Source organism: Ictalurus punctatus, chromosome 26, assembly GCF_001660625.3.
Source record: "Ictalurus punctatus breed USDA103 chromosome 26, Coco_2.0, whole genome shotgun sequence".
Classification (NCBI taxonomy): domain Eukaryota; kingdom Metazoa; phylum Chordata; class Actinopteri; order Siluriformes; family Ictaluridae; genus Ictalurus; species Ictalurus punctatus.
The window spans coordinates 12,717,046-12,729,769 of record NC_030441.2 but is presented as its reverse complement, the minus strand read 5'-3'; the positions used below and the strand labels follow the sequence as shown (position 1 = coordinate 12,729,769).

The window sequence follows — 12,724 nt, the reverse complement described above, 5'->3', positions numbered from 1 at the left end:
TGTGTGTGTGTGTGTGTCTGTGTGTGCAGAAGAAGCAGTAGTTCATATCCAGCACATCAATATGAAGTCCAATGGCATTTTTATATCAATTTCACATAAAATTGACACACATTATCGATATTCTTTTATTTGTAAATAAATAACTAAATAATCAAACAAATTAAATTATTATTAATAATAATTAGAAGAAGAAGAAGAAGAAGAAGAAGAAGAAAAAAAAGAAAGAAAGAAACATATCAAAAGTATCGGTACCTCAGTATCAAAAGTATCGACCCGCCCATCTCTCTACTCCTAACACCTGACCGAGAGCCGAGCTGATCTGAGATCAGTGTTTAACGCGTATAATAGTGAACATAACGCCGAATAATTTGTGAGAACCGACTCCAGATCAGCAGAGTTTTATGTTGGGAGTCGACTCATCTAGAGCTTGTGATGTAAACCAGTATGAATCGCGTATGATATCAAGTCGAGTCGTTTCGAGTGAAATTGTGCGCTGCCTTCTTAAAAAAGACAAATTCCGCACGGTTTTAATTCGCTCTTACGCACTTTCCGCTGACGTTTCTCTCAGCAACACACACACACACACACACACACTGCTGGCGTGACCAGAAAAAAGGGCTGCTCGGTAACAGTGAAGCAAGGGACAGATAGCAACCGAAGACGAAAACCGACCGAAAACAGTCTAAACAAGGCCGTGGCCGCGGTAAGTGTTCACCTCTCTAGCCGGGTTAGAGGCGTCGAAACGTGGGAAGAAGCGTCGCTGAGAGTCGGTGTCTGAAATGAACGTCGCCCTTGACATTGTTACAAACTTAAAGCGAGTGGATGCGAGTGTGTGAGTGCTAGCTGTAGCGCCTTGTTTTGTTTTTACCTGCCATTTAAAACTCGTAACCATAACTCAGTGTCATGTTATTTAGCTTTATTTGTGTCTGGCTAGGTGATAGATAGATAGATAGATAGATAGATAGATATTTCGAGCCTGCATTTAACGCTGAGTGTGTATGTAATGTGTGTGCCGTGCCTGTCCCGTCAATGGCTGCGTCCAAAACCGCATACTACCGTACTCCGTAGTGTGCTAAAAATAGTACGCAGCCGTAGGTTGCAACATACTACTTAGTACGCAAGTATGCGGGCCTGAACCTAGCCTGGATGTAGCTACATTCTTGTTCTGTTTGAACGCTAACGGCCAGTTTGTTTTGCTAAGTGATGCTAAGTGAAGAACATAACTAGCTAGATTGAAGATAATAATAATAATAATAAAAATGATACATTTGGAGTGTTCGCGGAAAAAAATATGAATGTTTTTATCCTCAGTGTTGTTAGCTAATGTTGTAGCTAACTAGCTACGGTACTAGCTTCGGATATTCGTGGGGTTTTTTTTTGGCAGGTTTTGTCTACGTTAGCTAGTCACCTGAAACTGTAGCTAGTCAGCGAACTGAAGTGTGGCAAAATTAGGCCTTGGATAGGCAGTTAGTCATGTGGGGAAACGAGGTTATCGGGGAAAAGGTGGTTTGCTGACTAATAGCTAACCTTACCTCTTTTCTTGAGTCACACTATAATCTCCTATGATCAGGTTCACGTACCTGCAGATCTCTATCTCTGTCTGTCTCTCTTTCTCTGTTGTGCTGAACAAGTAATTTACTCATTTATCTCCTCCTTTTACCTACATGTTTATTTTTTTTGCATTTGGTTTGCTGGAGTTGTTTCTAAGCCTTTCACAGCATTTGTTTGTCAAAGGTGGAACAGCTAGAGCCCTGTGTGTGTGCTTGTGTGAGTGAGAGAGAGACATATCCAGTGTTGACTGTAGGATCTGATTTTCTTTTATAAGCTAGTGAGCTCACTTGTACACTGATAAAACCTGTTATCTCTGATCCCCATGTGTAATGAGCATCGGACCGCCTTCTTTGATTGGACTTGTGGAGGAATTAAAGGAATACTTGTCCGTTTTATTATCCGAATCTCTGATCAGTGAATCTGCAACAAGAAGAATTTCCACTGTTTCCTTGTGCAGAGAAAATAAGTTGAAAACTGTTTAGGTAAACTTTTATTTATAAAGGAAGTCTAAGGGCAGCTGTTGGGGCAGTCAGTAAATCTGAAGTAATGACGTGCAGCTATATTACACAAACCCACGAGTACAACTGTCGCACTGTAACAGTAAATGCCGTGGGATGAGACGGATATTAGAGACAGCTGTGCTTTTTAAACTTTCAAACCTTGGAGCAATACTGTAAAGTCATTTTGCTTACATACTATTTTTCTTCTTCTTGATTTCAGTTACCTGTGAAATCAGAATGGATGTTTTGTGGGTTTTAGTGTGAATATGGTTAATATGGCCTTAAGGTTATGTATAAGCTAGTGTTCTCCAAAACAATGACAAAAGTCGCATTTAAAAGATATACGCATTCAGGATTTACAGTGTCTCTCTACCACCGTTACGGATCAACAATTTTAGTGACATCATTCTGCACTTCAGATTTTCTGTCCAATCAAACGCTCTGTAGAATCTGAAGTGTCCCGCCCCCGACATTATAAGAACTTAGGTGAACAAAGAAGTTTGATGACCATATTCATGAAAACATTTTACAAAAATATATTTTATAAGTGACATCCCTAACAGCTGCCCTTAGACTTACAGAAGACAAACGCAATAGATGGAGATTATAAGACGTACAAACGCAATAGATGGAGATTATAAGACGTCGACCGATTTTGCAGATGAATCGGCACTGATAACTGCTCGCTGGAACTATCGGTTGTCAGCAAAAATCCACATCTAGAGGCGAAATAAAAAGTATCACTGACTAATTTTGTTGTGTTATTTGAAGTGTTTTTCGTTCATATTGGATGACTCGATTTTTATTTTATATTTGGAGTATTACTTTTCGGCTCAGTTTACTTGAATATCTTTTATTTTCTTTATATTTAAAAAAATATTTTAATATATTTATTTAGTTTTTTAAAAAAGTACAGTACATGGTACAGTCAGAGTAAAATGTTGCTGAACTTTAAGAATATTATTACTATACCTCCAATCAGCATACATTGAGTGGTGCCTAGATATTTTAGCTCTGGTAATATTATGAATGGTTTCTTTAAAACCAATTGAATGCTGTCCTGCAAGAAGTGTCAACACATGCATCATTTTAACTCCATATAAGCATTGCATTTGCATATTTATTACTGTCTTTATGGATTTATTACTGTTTTTGGGGCAGGTGACTCATGCATGATGGTTCATTTCTCTCAAGTACAAGAGTGTAGAGTAAACCAAGACTCCAACCTGCCAATTTCAGCCTTGCGTTAAGTTATAAATAATAGAAAAAACGTATGCAGAACGTTAACATTAATTTCAATTTGACAGAACAAGAGATGTTCAAAACAACCACATATCAAGTTCAAATAGAGGAGGGGAATAGTTTTGAGTGCACTGTTTTTCTGTAAAGATCTAGACCTCTTGAATGTGATCATTCATCTGCCGTTGACATGACTTTTGACAGACATACCTGAGATAGGTTTGCTACAGGACTGCATGCCAAGATCATGTATGTAGTGTTTCCTGTTTGCGAAAATATGTCACTTTATGTGACATAAGTGGATGGTTGGCGAGTTGTTGGTTTTTGATTTAGTTGGTCCGTAAATCTGCCTGGTCATGTTCGCTTGATTACCCCAATAAAACAGGTGATGCATTGTCTCATCATCGTATAGCTGGATAACCTGGAAACATTTGTTTAAAGCATTTGTATAGCTTATGTCAAGTGTTATGTTTTGCATTCTGTTGTAATATACACTTGAGTAAATGAATCTCATTTTTATTTGACATGGACTTATGGATGAACAATGTCAAGATTGTATTTTGTCAGAAAGCGTGCACACACACTTAATCGTTTGTAATAACACCAGTAATATGTGGGATTGTCTTAATGAGTCGATTTGAGTCAGTTGTGGTTCACAAGCCTCTTTTGAAAAGTGTGTGAACTTTGTTTTGATAACCAAAGCGAGGAAGTGAATATGTCCTCCTTTCAAGAGGGTGTTGAGAATGATCTGGTCTGGCAGAGGGTCACATGATGTGACAAGAGATCAGCTCTTGGCAAGCACTGGATAATCTCAGAAAGACAGGAATGGCTGAACAGGGCAGTGATCTCACACACATTTACTCTCCTGGGGTTCTCACCTCACCGGATTACTACTCGCAAGCTAGGCCATGTCCGCTTTCAGGAACTGACATACTGAAGTTTTTCCACTCGGACTGTTCCATTTGGTGCGGCTGTTTTTAAACTTGTGTCGTATGACAAGAGCATGCGAGTGGCTAACACATGCTTCCTCCAAGACCCGTGAAAGCAGCTCGTGAGATACTCAAATGCTTTAAACAAATTTTCACAGGTTATCCTGGTACAAGAAGATGAGACGCTGCGTCACTTTTTGAAACTGCTGCTTGTTGCGCAACGTCACATGGCAGCATAACCGACACAAAGGGAAGCGCTGTCCACATACATGAGCTCACAGACGCCCATGATTGGATAGTGTTGCTGTGATTGATGGGAAGGGAGCGTATGCTAGAACTCCTACGAAGAAAGCAGGGCCAGTTTTGCTTTTACTGGCCATGGATAGCTGTGGCATCATCGGTATCTCAAACTCGTGATCTCCTGACAGTAGAGCGAGCGCTTTTCTGCCATGAGTGTGTATTTTGAGCTTAAAAATACGATATACATTTGTTTTAGGGCTATAGTGTCCAAATATAAACTTTTTTTTTTCTTTCTTCCTGCAAAACACTGGAGAGAACAGCACTGAGACACTTTCTGTAAAGTGTAACTAACAAGGTTCTGGACACTTGTCAAGAGGATCGTTGACTTTAACGCTCCTGTATATTGTCATGCGCACATAGACTGCCCTTTACTAAGATAACCATTGCGAAATCTACATTTTGTGTCCTGGCAACAATTTCTGTGTTGATTTTAGTTGAAATCGTGTTGAAAGCTACGGTCAAGTATTAACATCTTGGGAGAGGACAGGATCCTTTTTGGTTTGTTTGTTTGTTTTTGTTTTTAGCTGAGGAGACGTAGCTCAACAACTCTGATCAATAGCCTGATGAGCTCTGAGTTTAAATGAAGAGTATGAGCAAATAGTGACACTTCCTCTCTTATCTTCTTCCTTCTTCTCTACAGGTTCTGAGGAAAGAGAGAGAGAGAGAGAGAGAACAAAAGAGCAAGACCAAGCAAGAGAGACGCTGGGCTCCAACCATGCCACTCTTTGGTAAATCTCACAAGAGTCCCACGGAGATTGTGAAGGCTCTGAAGGACAACCTGTCTATCCTGGTGAAGCAGGACAAGAAGACAGAGAAGGTGAGATCATACTTAAAGGAAAAATCAAAGCATAAGAAGCTAATATATCTTTTTGCATGCCGTTATTATTAGTAATGCCAGAAGTAAAGCACCTTTTTTATTTAATTATTTGTTTATTTATTTTCTGTACATCATGAAATATACAATATAATACAATATTATAGTTGTACACTGCTTTCTGACTTCTGTTCTATTCCACATGCTTCCACACTTTCTATCAATATCTGCATATCGAGTTTATATTTAAGCTTCAATCCAGTCTGGAGCCACTTTGTTTCACCATCATAGAGCGTAACTGTACAAGCAACATTGTAAGGTCAAGCTACTCCATCAGAGTGCCACATGCTCACTGCCAGGCTTTGTTCCAGCGCTCGTCAGAACCTACCTCCTGCCTTGGCTGCAGTTCTTCTGCTCGCACTTCTAACAGACTTGACGTCGTCTAGACAGTCTAGGTGAAAAAGCTTGCATCTTGCTATGAAGCAGCACTTCAGCTCCATCTGATAACGCTATTCGAGTTTTGAAAAGCACAACGTGTGGCGTGTTGGCTCTGTAGAAATATGAAAACACTCCTTAGCCCCTGGGATAAATAGTTCTGTCGACGAATCCTTCTTACTAAGGTTGACTGACACGTTCTTCTTTAATAACGTGTTTCAATATGTAATAGCGCTCTCTCGAAAGGCTTTTACCATTCTGGCTCTAGATATAACCTTTTGTAGACAAAGTAATATCTAAATTAAGATCCATCGGTGTGTGGATTCATTTACTCATAATATGAAAATTTGGCAAAACAATAATTATAGAAAGAAGAGTTGATTAAAAATCTGGAGATAGATGGGACTAAACAAGTAAACATAACAGGAGGAGAGTGAAAGGAAATAAGCAACAGTTCAAGCACACGAGTGTTAAGAATGTGGTGAGATGACAGCGATGTGATGATGCCACTGTGCTGCTTTACCTCATGTTCATTCACAGCCTCTCGCTAAGCCAGGTTCCTTCAGCTCCATGCTAAAGTACAGGTGTGTGAAACTCTGAGCCAGCTGTCTGATGTCATCCTTAGGTATCCTGTGGTAGACACGTGTGCCCTGCGCTCCTGTCTCATCAAAACTTGTGTTGAAAGTAGATGATTGATGAACAGATGACTGCCTGGTCCTGTGTTCTTCCTGTGAGAGAAGAATGCCGTCTGTCAGGCGTCTGTTCAGTGCACCTGTCAGTTATACGTGTGTGTGTGTGTGTGTGTGTGTGTGTGTAGGCCTCAGATGAGGTGTCTAAATGTCTAGTGGCGATGAAAGAGATCCTGTACGGCACCAACGACAAGGAGCCACACACGGAGACAGTGGCCCAGTTGGCACAAGAGCTGTACAACAGCGGCCTTCTCATCTCCCTGGTGGAGAACCTGCAGGTCATCGACTTTGAGGTTTGTCACCGCATGTTCTGACACGTACACGCAGCCATCAATTTATTTACATAATTAGCTCATTTCTATTAACTATAGCGTCTGTTGTGAAACCTTTCCTTCTGGTTAATTCGAGTTGGACGGGGTTTTATCCGGTAGAGCCGATGACAGGTTTACAGATGCACCAATCAGAATTAACCATCTGCTCAGAAATTTTCAGGACCGAGGAGTTTACTCTTTCTGGTTTCTTGGGAAATTGTTAACATGTACACTTCCTGTCAGATGTTTAGACACATTCATTCTTTATTTTTATTTTTATAATAATAATAAAGTCATCAAAACTCTGGAGGAACACAAATGGAACTATGGGAAATATGTTGTGATAAAAATCCAAAATAAATCAAAATAATGTAATATTTTAGCATCTTCAAAGTAGACCCCCTTTTTGCCTAGAATTTCCAGAAATGTATTCTTGGCATTTTCTCAACTGACTTCTTGAGGAATCTCCCCGAGATGCTTTTTAAACAGTGTTAAGAGTTCACACCTGCGCTGGACGCTTATCAGCTGCTTTTTGGAATATTTCGCTCCGAGTCGTCCGTTTAAAATAAATATTATTTTGTAAATAAAATGTTATTCATTTCTTTCCTTAGAAAACTATGTTGGCACAATTATATTTTTGTCTACAAGACAGATTTCAAATATTTAATCCTACACCTTCCGATCAAAAGGTTTTTAATATCATGAGGAACATTTCAGTCGAGTGTCCACAAACTTTTGACCGGTAGTGTGAACGGTTTAAAAAGTGCAGCGTGTTGTTTAGAAGTGGAGAACGTCGCATTGTGACGCATCACCCCGCATGGATTATTTTATCTTATATTAAAATCTCACAAAGTTATTAACCAAAATATGCAAGGTAGTTCGTCTAATCTTGCTGAGCTTTCTCTGCAAAACTCACAGTCCTGAAGGGTTAATAATCTGCTTGTCACAGTGTAATAGGAGGCATTTAAATGACAGGAGAGGAGAGGTAAAACTCATTTTTAAGCATTTTATTAAAACACACTATGCATGCTGCTTCAGCTCATGATTAATATCATTATAAAACATGAATTATGAATTCGCTCTGAGGAAACCGCACGCCTTATTTCCATCTTGGCAGGGATCTGAACATGGCGGGAGGGGGAGGGGGAGGGGGGGGGCGATCGACAGCAAAACTAACTGAGAAAATGTTGCACATGTGCTATTAAAAAAGGAGTTTTTAATGTTTCTAAAAACTTTAACGTACTGAACCGATACCTTAAACAAAATGGTTGCCAAATGTTTCTCATGTGCCTCGTTCACTTTTATTGAACACACAATACATCCATTCACTCACTGTTTCTACACACGGTTTCTTGACAGCCACGGGTATTTATGTGAGTGTGTAAGAGAAAGTAATTTTTGTCATTAAAATGAGAACATTTGTCACTGAGAGACCTGACTTTATATAAAAAGAGGAAAATAGCTAGCTGTTCACAAGCCTGTTAGTTGAGGCAACCATTGACCGAGGGAAGAAGGAAACGTTACACACACAAAACCTGATGTGTATTTGATCCCTTTTTTTTTTTGTTTTTTTTTTTTTTTTTTTTTTTTTTTTTTTTTTACACACAGTTATGCATTTATCTGACTCTCATGTGATGTGTGTGTTTTAAGTATAATCTTTTATACTTGTACAATGTGTGTGTGCAGGGGAAGAAGGACGTGTGTCAGATCTTCAACAACATCCTACGCAGGCAGATTGGCACCCGCAGCCCCACAGTGGAATATTTCTGCTCCCATCAGGAAGTGCTCTTCATCCTGCTGAAAGGGTGAGATGACACGTCGCTCACTTCATCTCCACCTCTTGATTTTGTTATTTATGGTGACATGAATTTAAAAAACAAAACAAAAAAAAAACACATAACATTTCAAGACCTGTTCTATGAATTAAGTCAATAATTAAACTCTGAACGTTTGAGTAGCGTAAAACACTTGTATTAACTCCGCGCTGAATGTGTTTGACATTTTAATGAGTGTTTTTGTTGTTCTTTTTATCGATTATTTACCCCTGCAGGTACGAGACTCCTCAGGTGGCGCTGAACTGCGGCATCATGCTGCGCGAGTGCATCCGGCACGAACCGCTCGCCAAAATCATCCTGCACTCGGAGCATTTCAACGACTTCTTCAGCTACGTGGAAATGTCAACGTTCGACATCGCTTCTGATGCATTCGCCACCTTCAAGGCAAGAACACGGTCCTGACACAACCGTCTAATCTTCTCCTCGGCTTGAGGTCCTGAACTAATCAGATTTTCTTGCTGTTGTTCTACAGGACCTTCTCACAAGACACAAGGTTCTCGTGGCAGAATTTTTAGAACAGAACTACGATGCGGTAAGTGACATTTACGAGTATATATGTGTTTGTTTGTTTGTAAAACTGGAACTGTATTCTGTGTAGTTGTCTGTGCAGGGAGCGTGATCTTTTAATAGAGTTGAAAATCTGCTGTAGTTCTGTGTAGTAATATGTGGTTAGTGTTATTACTAATCCAGCTCCAATATGCACATTTCTGCAGGATTTCTTGAGGATAGAAAATGCACAAGATTTCTCTTGTATAATAACATTTTTGCGAAACCATCGCATGTAGTAAATTATTAGAAATGCAACAAAAAAAGTCTTAAACAAATATTTGGTCTTTTTTTTTTTTTTTTTTTTTTTTTTTTTGTTATAAACCAGAAAGTTTTAATTAGGGTGGTTGAAAGCTCACTGAAGTGGTTTAGCATTTCTTCTTCTTTTTTTATTTTTACTAGTTATTTAAATCTTCTCCCTTGATGTGGTGTTTGAACTCTTTATTTTATTTTTGCAGGTCTTCGAGAACTATGAGAAGCTACTGCACTCTGAAAACTATGTGACAAAGAGGCAGTCACTGAAGGTGTGTGTTGTGTAGAGCCTTATAAGAAACTACTGCCTTTTCTTCTTGACTGTCCTCGAAACTGAAATGCGTGTGTTTCTGTGTGACAGCTGTTGGGTGAGCTCCTGCTGGACAGACACAACTTCACTGTGATGACGAGGTACATCAGTAAGCCGGAGAACCTCAAGCTCATGATGAACCTGTTGAGAGACAAAAGTCCCAATATCCAGTTTGAGGCGTTCCACGTCTTCAAGGTAACCTCATGATTAGGTTGGAAAACATGGGAGTATTTTTTTTTTATCCCAAAAGGATAATCACTGTTTACAGTATCGTGTTTGTGTAATTACCATGGAGTATAATATCAACACACCTTCCTGTCCAGAGAACAGAACAAAACATATTTACTTGAGAAGAGAGTTTGTGTCTCAGGGCAGCTTTTGAACGTAGTTTAATTTTTGCAATTATAGAACTGTTACATTTTAACAAGGTGTTCGGATGAAACGATCAACTGTTCTTAAGGAGTTTTTTGCTGTTTTCCCAAACACTGACGCGATAGAGTAAAAATTCAGATTTAAACAAACACCTGAGCTCATTTAAAAAAAAAAGGTCCACAATAATATGATTTGGGTAACGAGCACCTTCAGAATGTGCAAGTTGGAAGCACACAGTTGTGTAGCATGTCCTTGTGTGCGTTACATTTTTATTTCCCTTCCCTGGAATTAAGAGGACCCGACATGTTCCAGCATGACAATGTTGCTGTGCACAAAGTGAGCTCTATGAAGACATGCTTGTTCAAGATTGGTCTCGGCACCAGGTCATTTATGGACCAGTGGTGGCTTAGCGGTTAAGGCTCTGGGTTACTGATCGGAAGGTCGGGGGTTCAAGCCCCAGCACTGCTGAGCTGCCACTGTTGGGTCCTTAAGCAAGGCCCTTAACCCTCTCTGCTCCAGGTATGGCATCATGGTATCTGACCCCAGCTTCCTGACAGGCTGGGGTATGCGAAGAAAAGAATTTCACTGTGCTCTAATGTGTATATGTGACCAATAAAGACTCATCATTATGGACGTGGATTCGTTGGGAACTCGGTGATGGGGACTGATATTTGTAATATTCCAATTTCAGAGGAAAAACAATTTGACTGAATAAAGATGAAGTGTCCTACAATAAACTGCAACTAGAACACTTTCGAAGTAATCCTAAGGATAATTAGGCGGTGAATAAAAGGAGTGTTTGGTGCAACTAGAACACTTTCGAAGTAATCCTAAGGATAATTAGGCGGTGAATAAAAGGAGTGTTTGGTCTCCTGCACAGTCAGAGCAGGAATGTTCAAAGTTTGAGCAGCGGATCAGCACTGAAACACTTCATAGACTTTGACTGTGAGTGAGTTTTGAGTAAACAGGATTTCTGTTCTGTTCTCGGTTCAGGAAAATGTGTTCGTTCATGTCTGAGGCGTTCACACACGTGCTGAATAGAGAGTGGGTTGATAAATGTTGGCGTGTTCCTTGAGAAGACTTTATGCAGTTATCCTGGACATGAATCAGTGTATATGCATTTATTTATTTATTTTTTTCCTTCTGGCAGGTGTTTGTGGCTAACCCTAACAAAACGCAGCCCATCATAGACATCCTTCTGAAGAACCAGACGAAGCTCATCGACTTCCTTAGCAACTTCCAGAAGGACCGCACAGACGACGAGCAGTTTAACGACGAAAAGACGTACCTCATTAAACAGATACGAGACTTAAAGAAACCCGCCTCCTAAACCTTAGCTAGCGATCGCGTTATCAAGCACCTCATCTTTTTACTGAGGAAAAACAAACAGGAAAAAAAATCACAAAAATCTATTAACAATAATAATTCTATTTAAGATCTTAAACATTTGTCTTTTCTTAGTCATGAGGCTCGCAAGTGATAGTTTTCAATCACTGATGTTCAGTTATTTTCTTTCTTTTTTTTCTTCTTTTTTTTTTTTTTTTTTTTGCTTTCTTTCATAAGACATTTGTTTCGTTTTATCATCGAGGTGTGTGTGCCACAATAGGATTGTTTAAAAATAAATAAATAAAACCTAAAGGCAACCGATTTAGTTTCAGGAAGAACCAGAGCTGGTAGCAGCCTCGAGAGAGACGTGGGTGAGTCACGAGGACCTAAGAGAACGATTGACACTTTTTTTTTTCTTTTTTTTTTTCCCTTCTTTTTTTTTTTTCCTTTCTTCTCCACACACACACACACACACACACACACACACACACCGACCCGAGTGCAGTTCACATACCGGCAGTTTGGCCTCGCTCTTGTACAGTTTGTAGCTGTAGTAGTGGAGTTGTAGGAAGGGAGGATGCATTCCCCAGTTATTTATAAAGCGTTAGTAACTTCATTCTTGCATTCCGTTATGTTTTTTTTTTTCTTTCTTTCTTTCTTTTCTTTCTTACTCTAGCGCCTCCTGTCACTGATGGTATACGCTGAATTTCTCTGTTTTCACGCACCTGTATGGCTTACTGTCGACTCCGGATGGGTTTAAATTTACCAAAAAACCCCAAAAACCAGTCATGTTATCCCTGTTTGCTCGGGGAGGGGGGGGGGGGTTTCAGTATTTTACTTGTTGGGTTTCAGGAGCGCAGTTTATCTTCCTGTATGCTTTAGAAACTTTCTCTTCTTTTTTTTTTTTTTTTTGTTATTGTTATTAGACTTGTGCTTGCAGAACAGGGCTGTGTAACTTTTCGATTCCTACTTGACGACATGTTTACCTATCATGTGTTTAAAGCTGGTTTTAGTCTCTATGAGTGCCCTTTTATAAAATATAGTAAACATCTGTTGGCACTTAGTGTATGATGTTTTTCAGTGAGGCTGGAGTCCAGAATAATGGTTCTCGGTTTGTACTATAGTACTAAAGCTAGAGAGTAATGTGCTAGTACTGTAGTGTATCCAGTGCTCTTAAATATTCCTATAGGACCTACTATAGGAGTCATGTAGTTTAATCCCACTAATACTCTTTGTTGTACACGTTTATTGCGTTGCAGTTCGGCGGTTCTGTGCTGTATCCCTGCAGTACTTCAGTGTATTTCTGTTCATTAGC

At 39.5% G+C, this 12,724-nt stretch overlaps 1 protein-coding gene across 1 annotated transcript; it reads left to right on the top strand.

The window, feature by feature from the left end:
- The first annotated feature begins 580 nt into the window (after window positions 1-580).
- On the top strand, window positions 581-11,482 carry cab39l (calcium binding protein 39-like). The gene is given in 9 exon segments (NM_001200422.1): window positions 581-703; window positions 5,160-5,336; window positions 6,586-6,750; window positions 8,455-8,573; window positions 8,819-8,987; window positions 9,076-9,135; window positions 9,608-9,673; window positions 9,763-9,906; window positions 11,234-11,482. Coding segments are annotated over 8 exon segments (1,005 nt in total). The 5' UTR covers window positions 581-703; window positions 5,160-5,234; the 3' UTR covers window positions 11,414-11,482.
- Window positions 11,483-12,724: the final 1,242 nt, after the last annotated feature.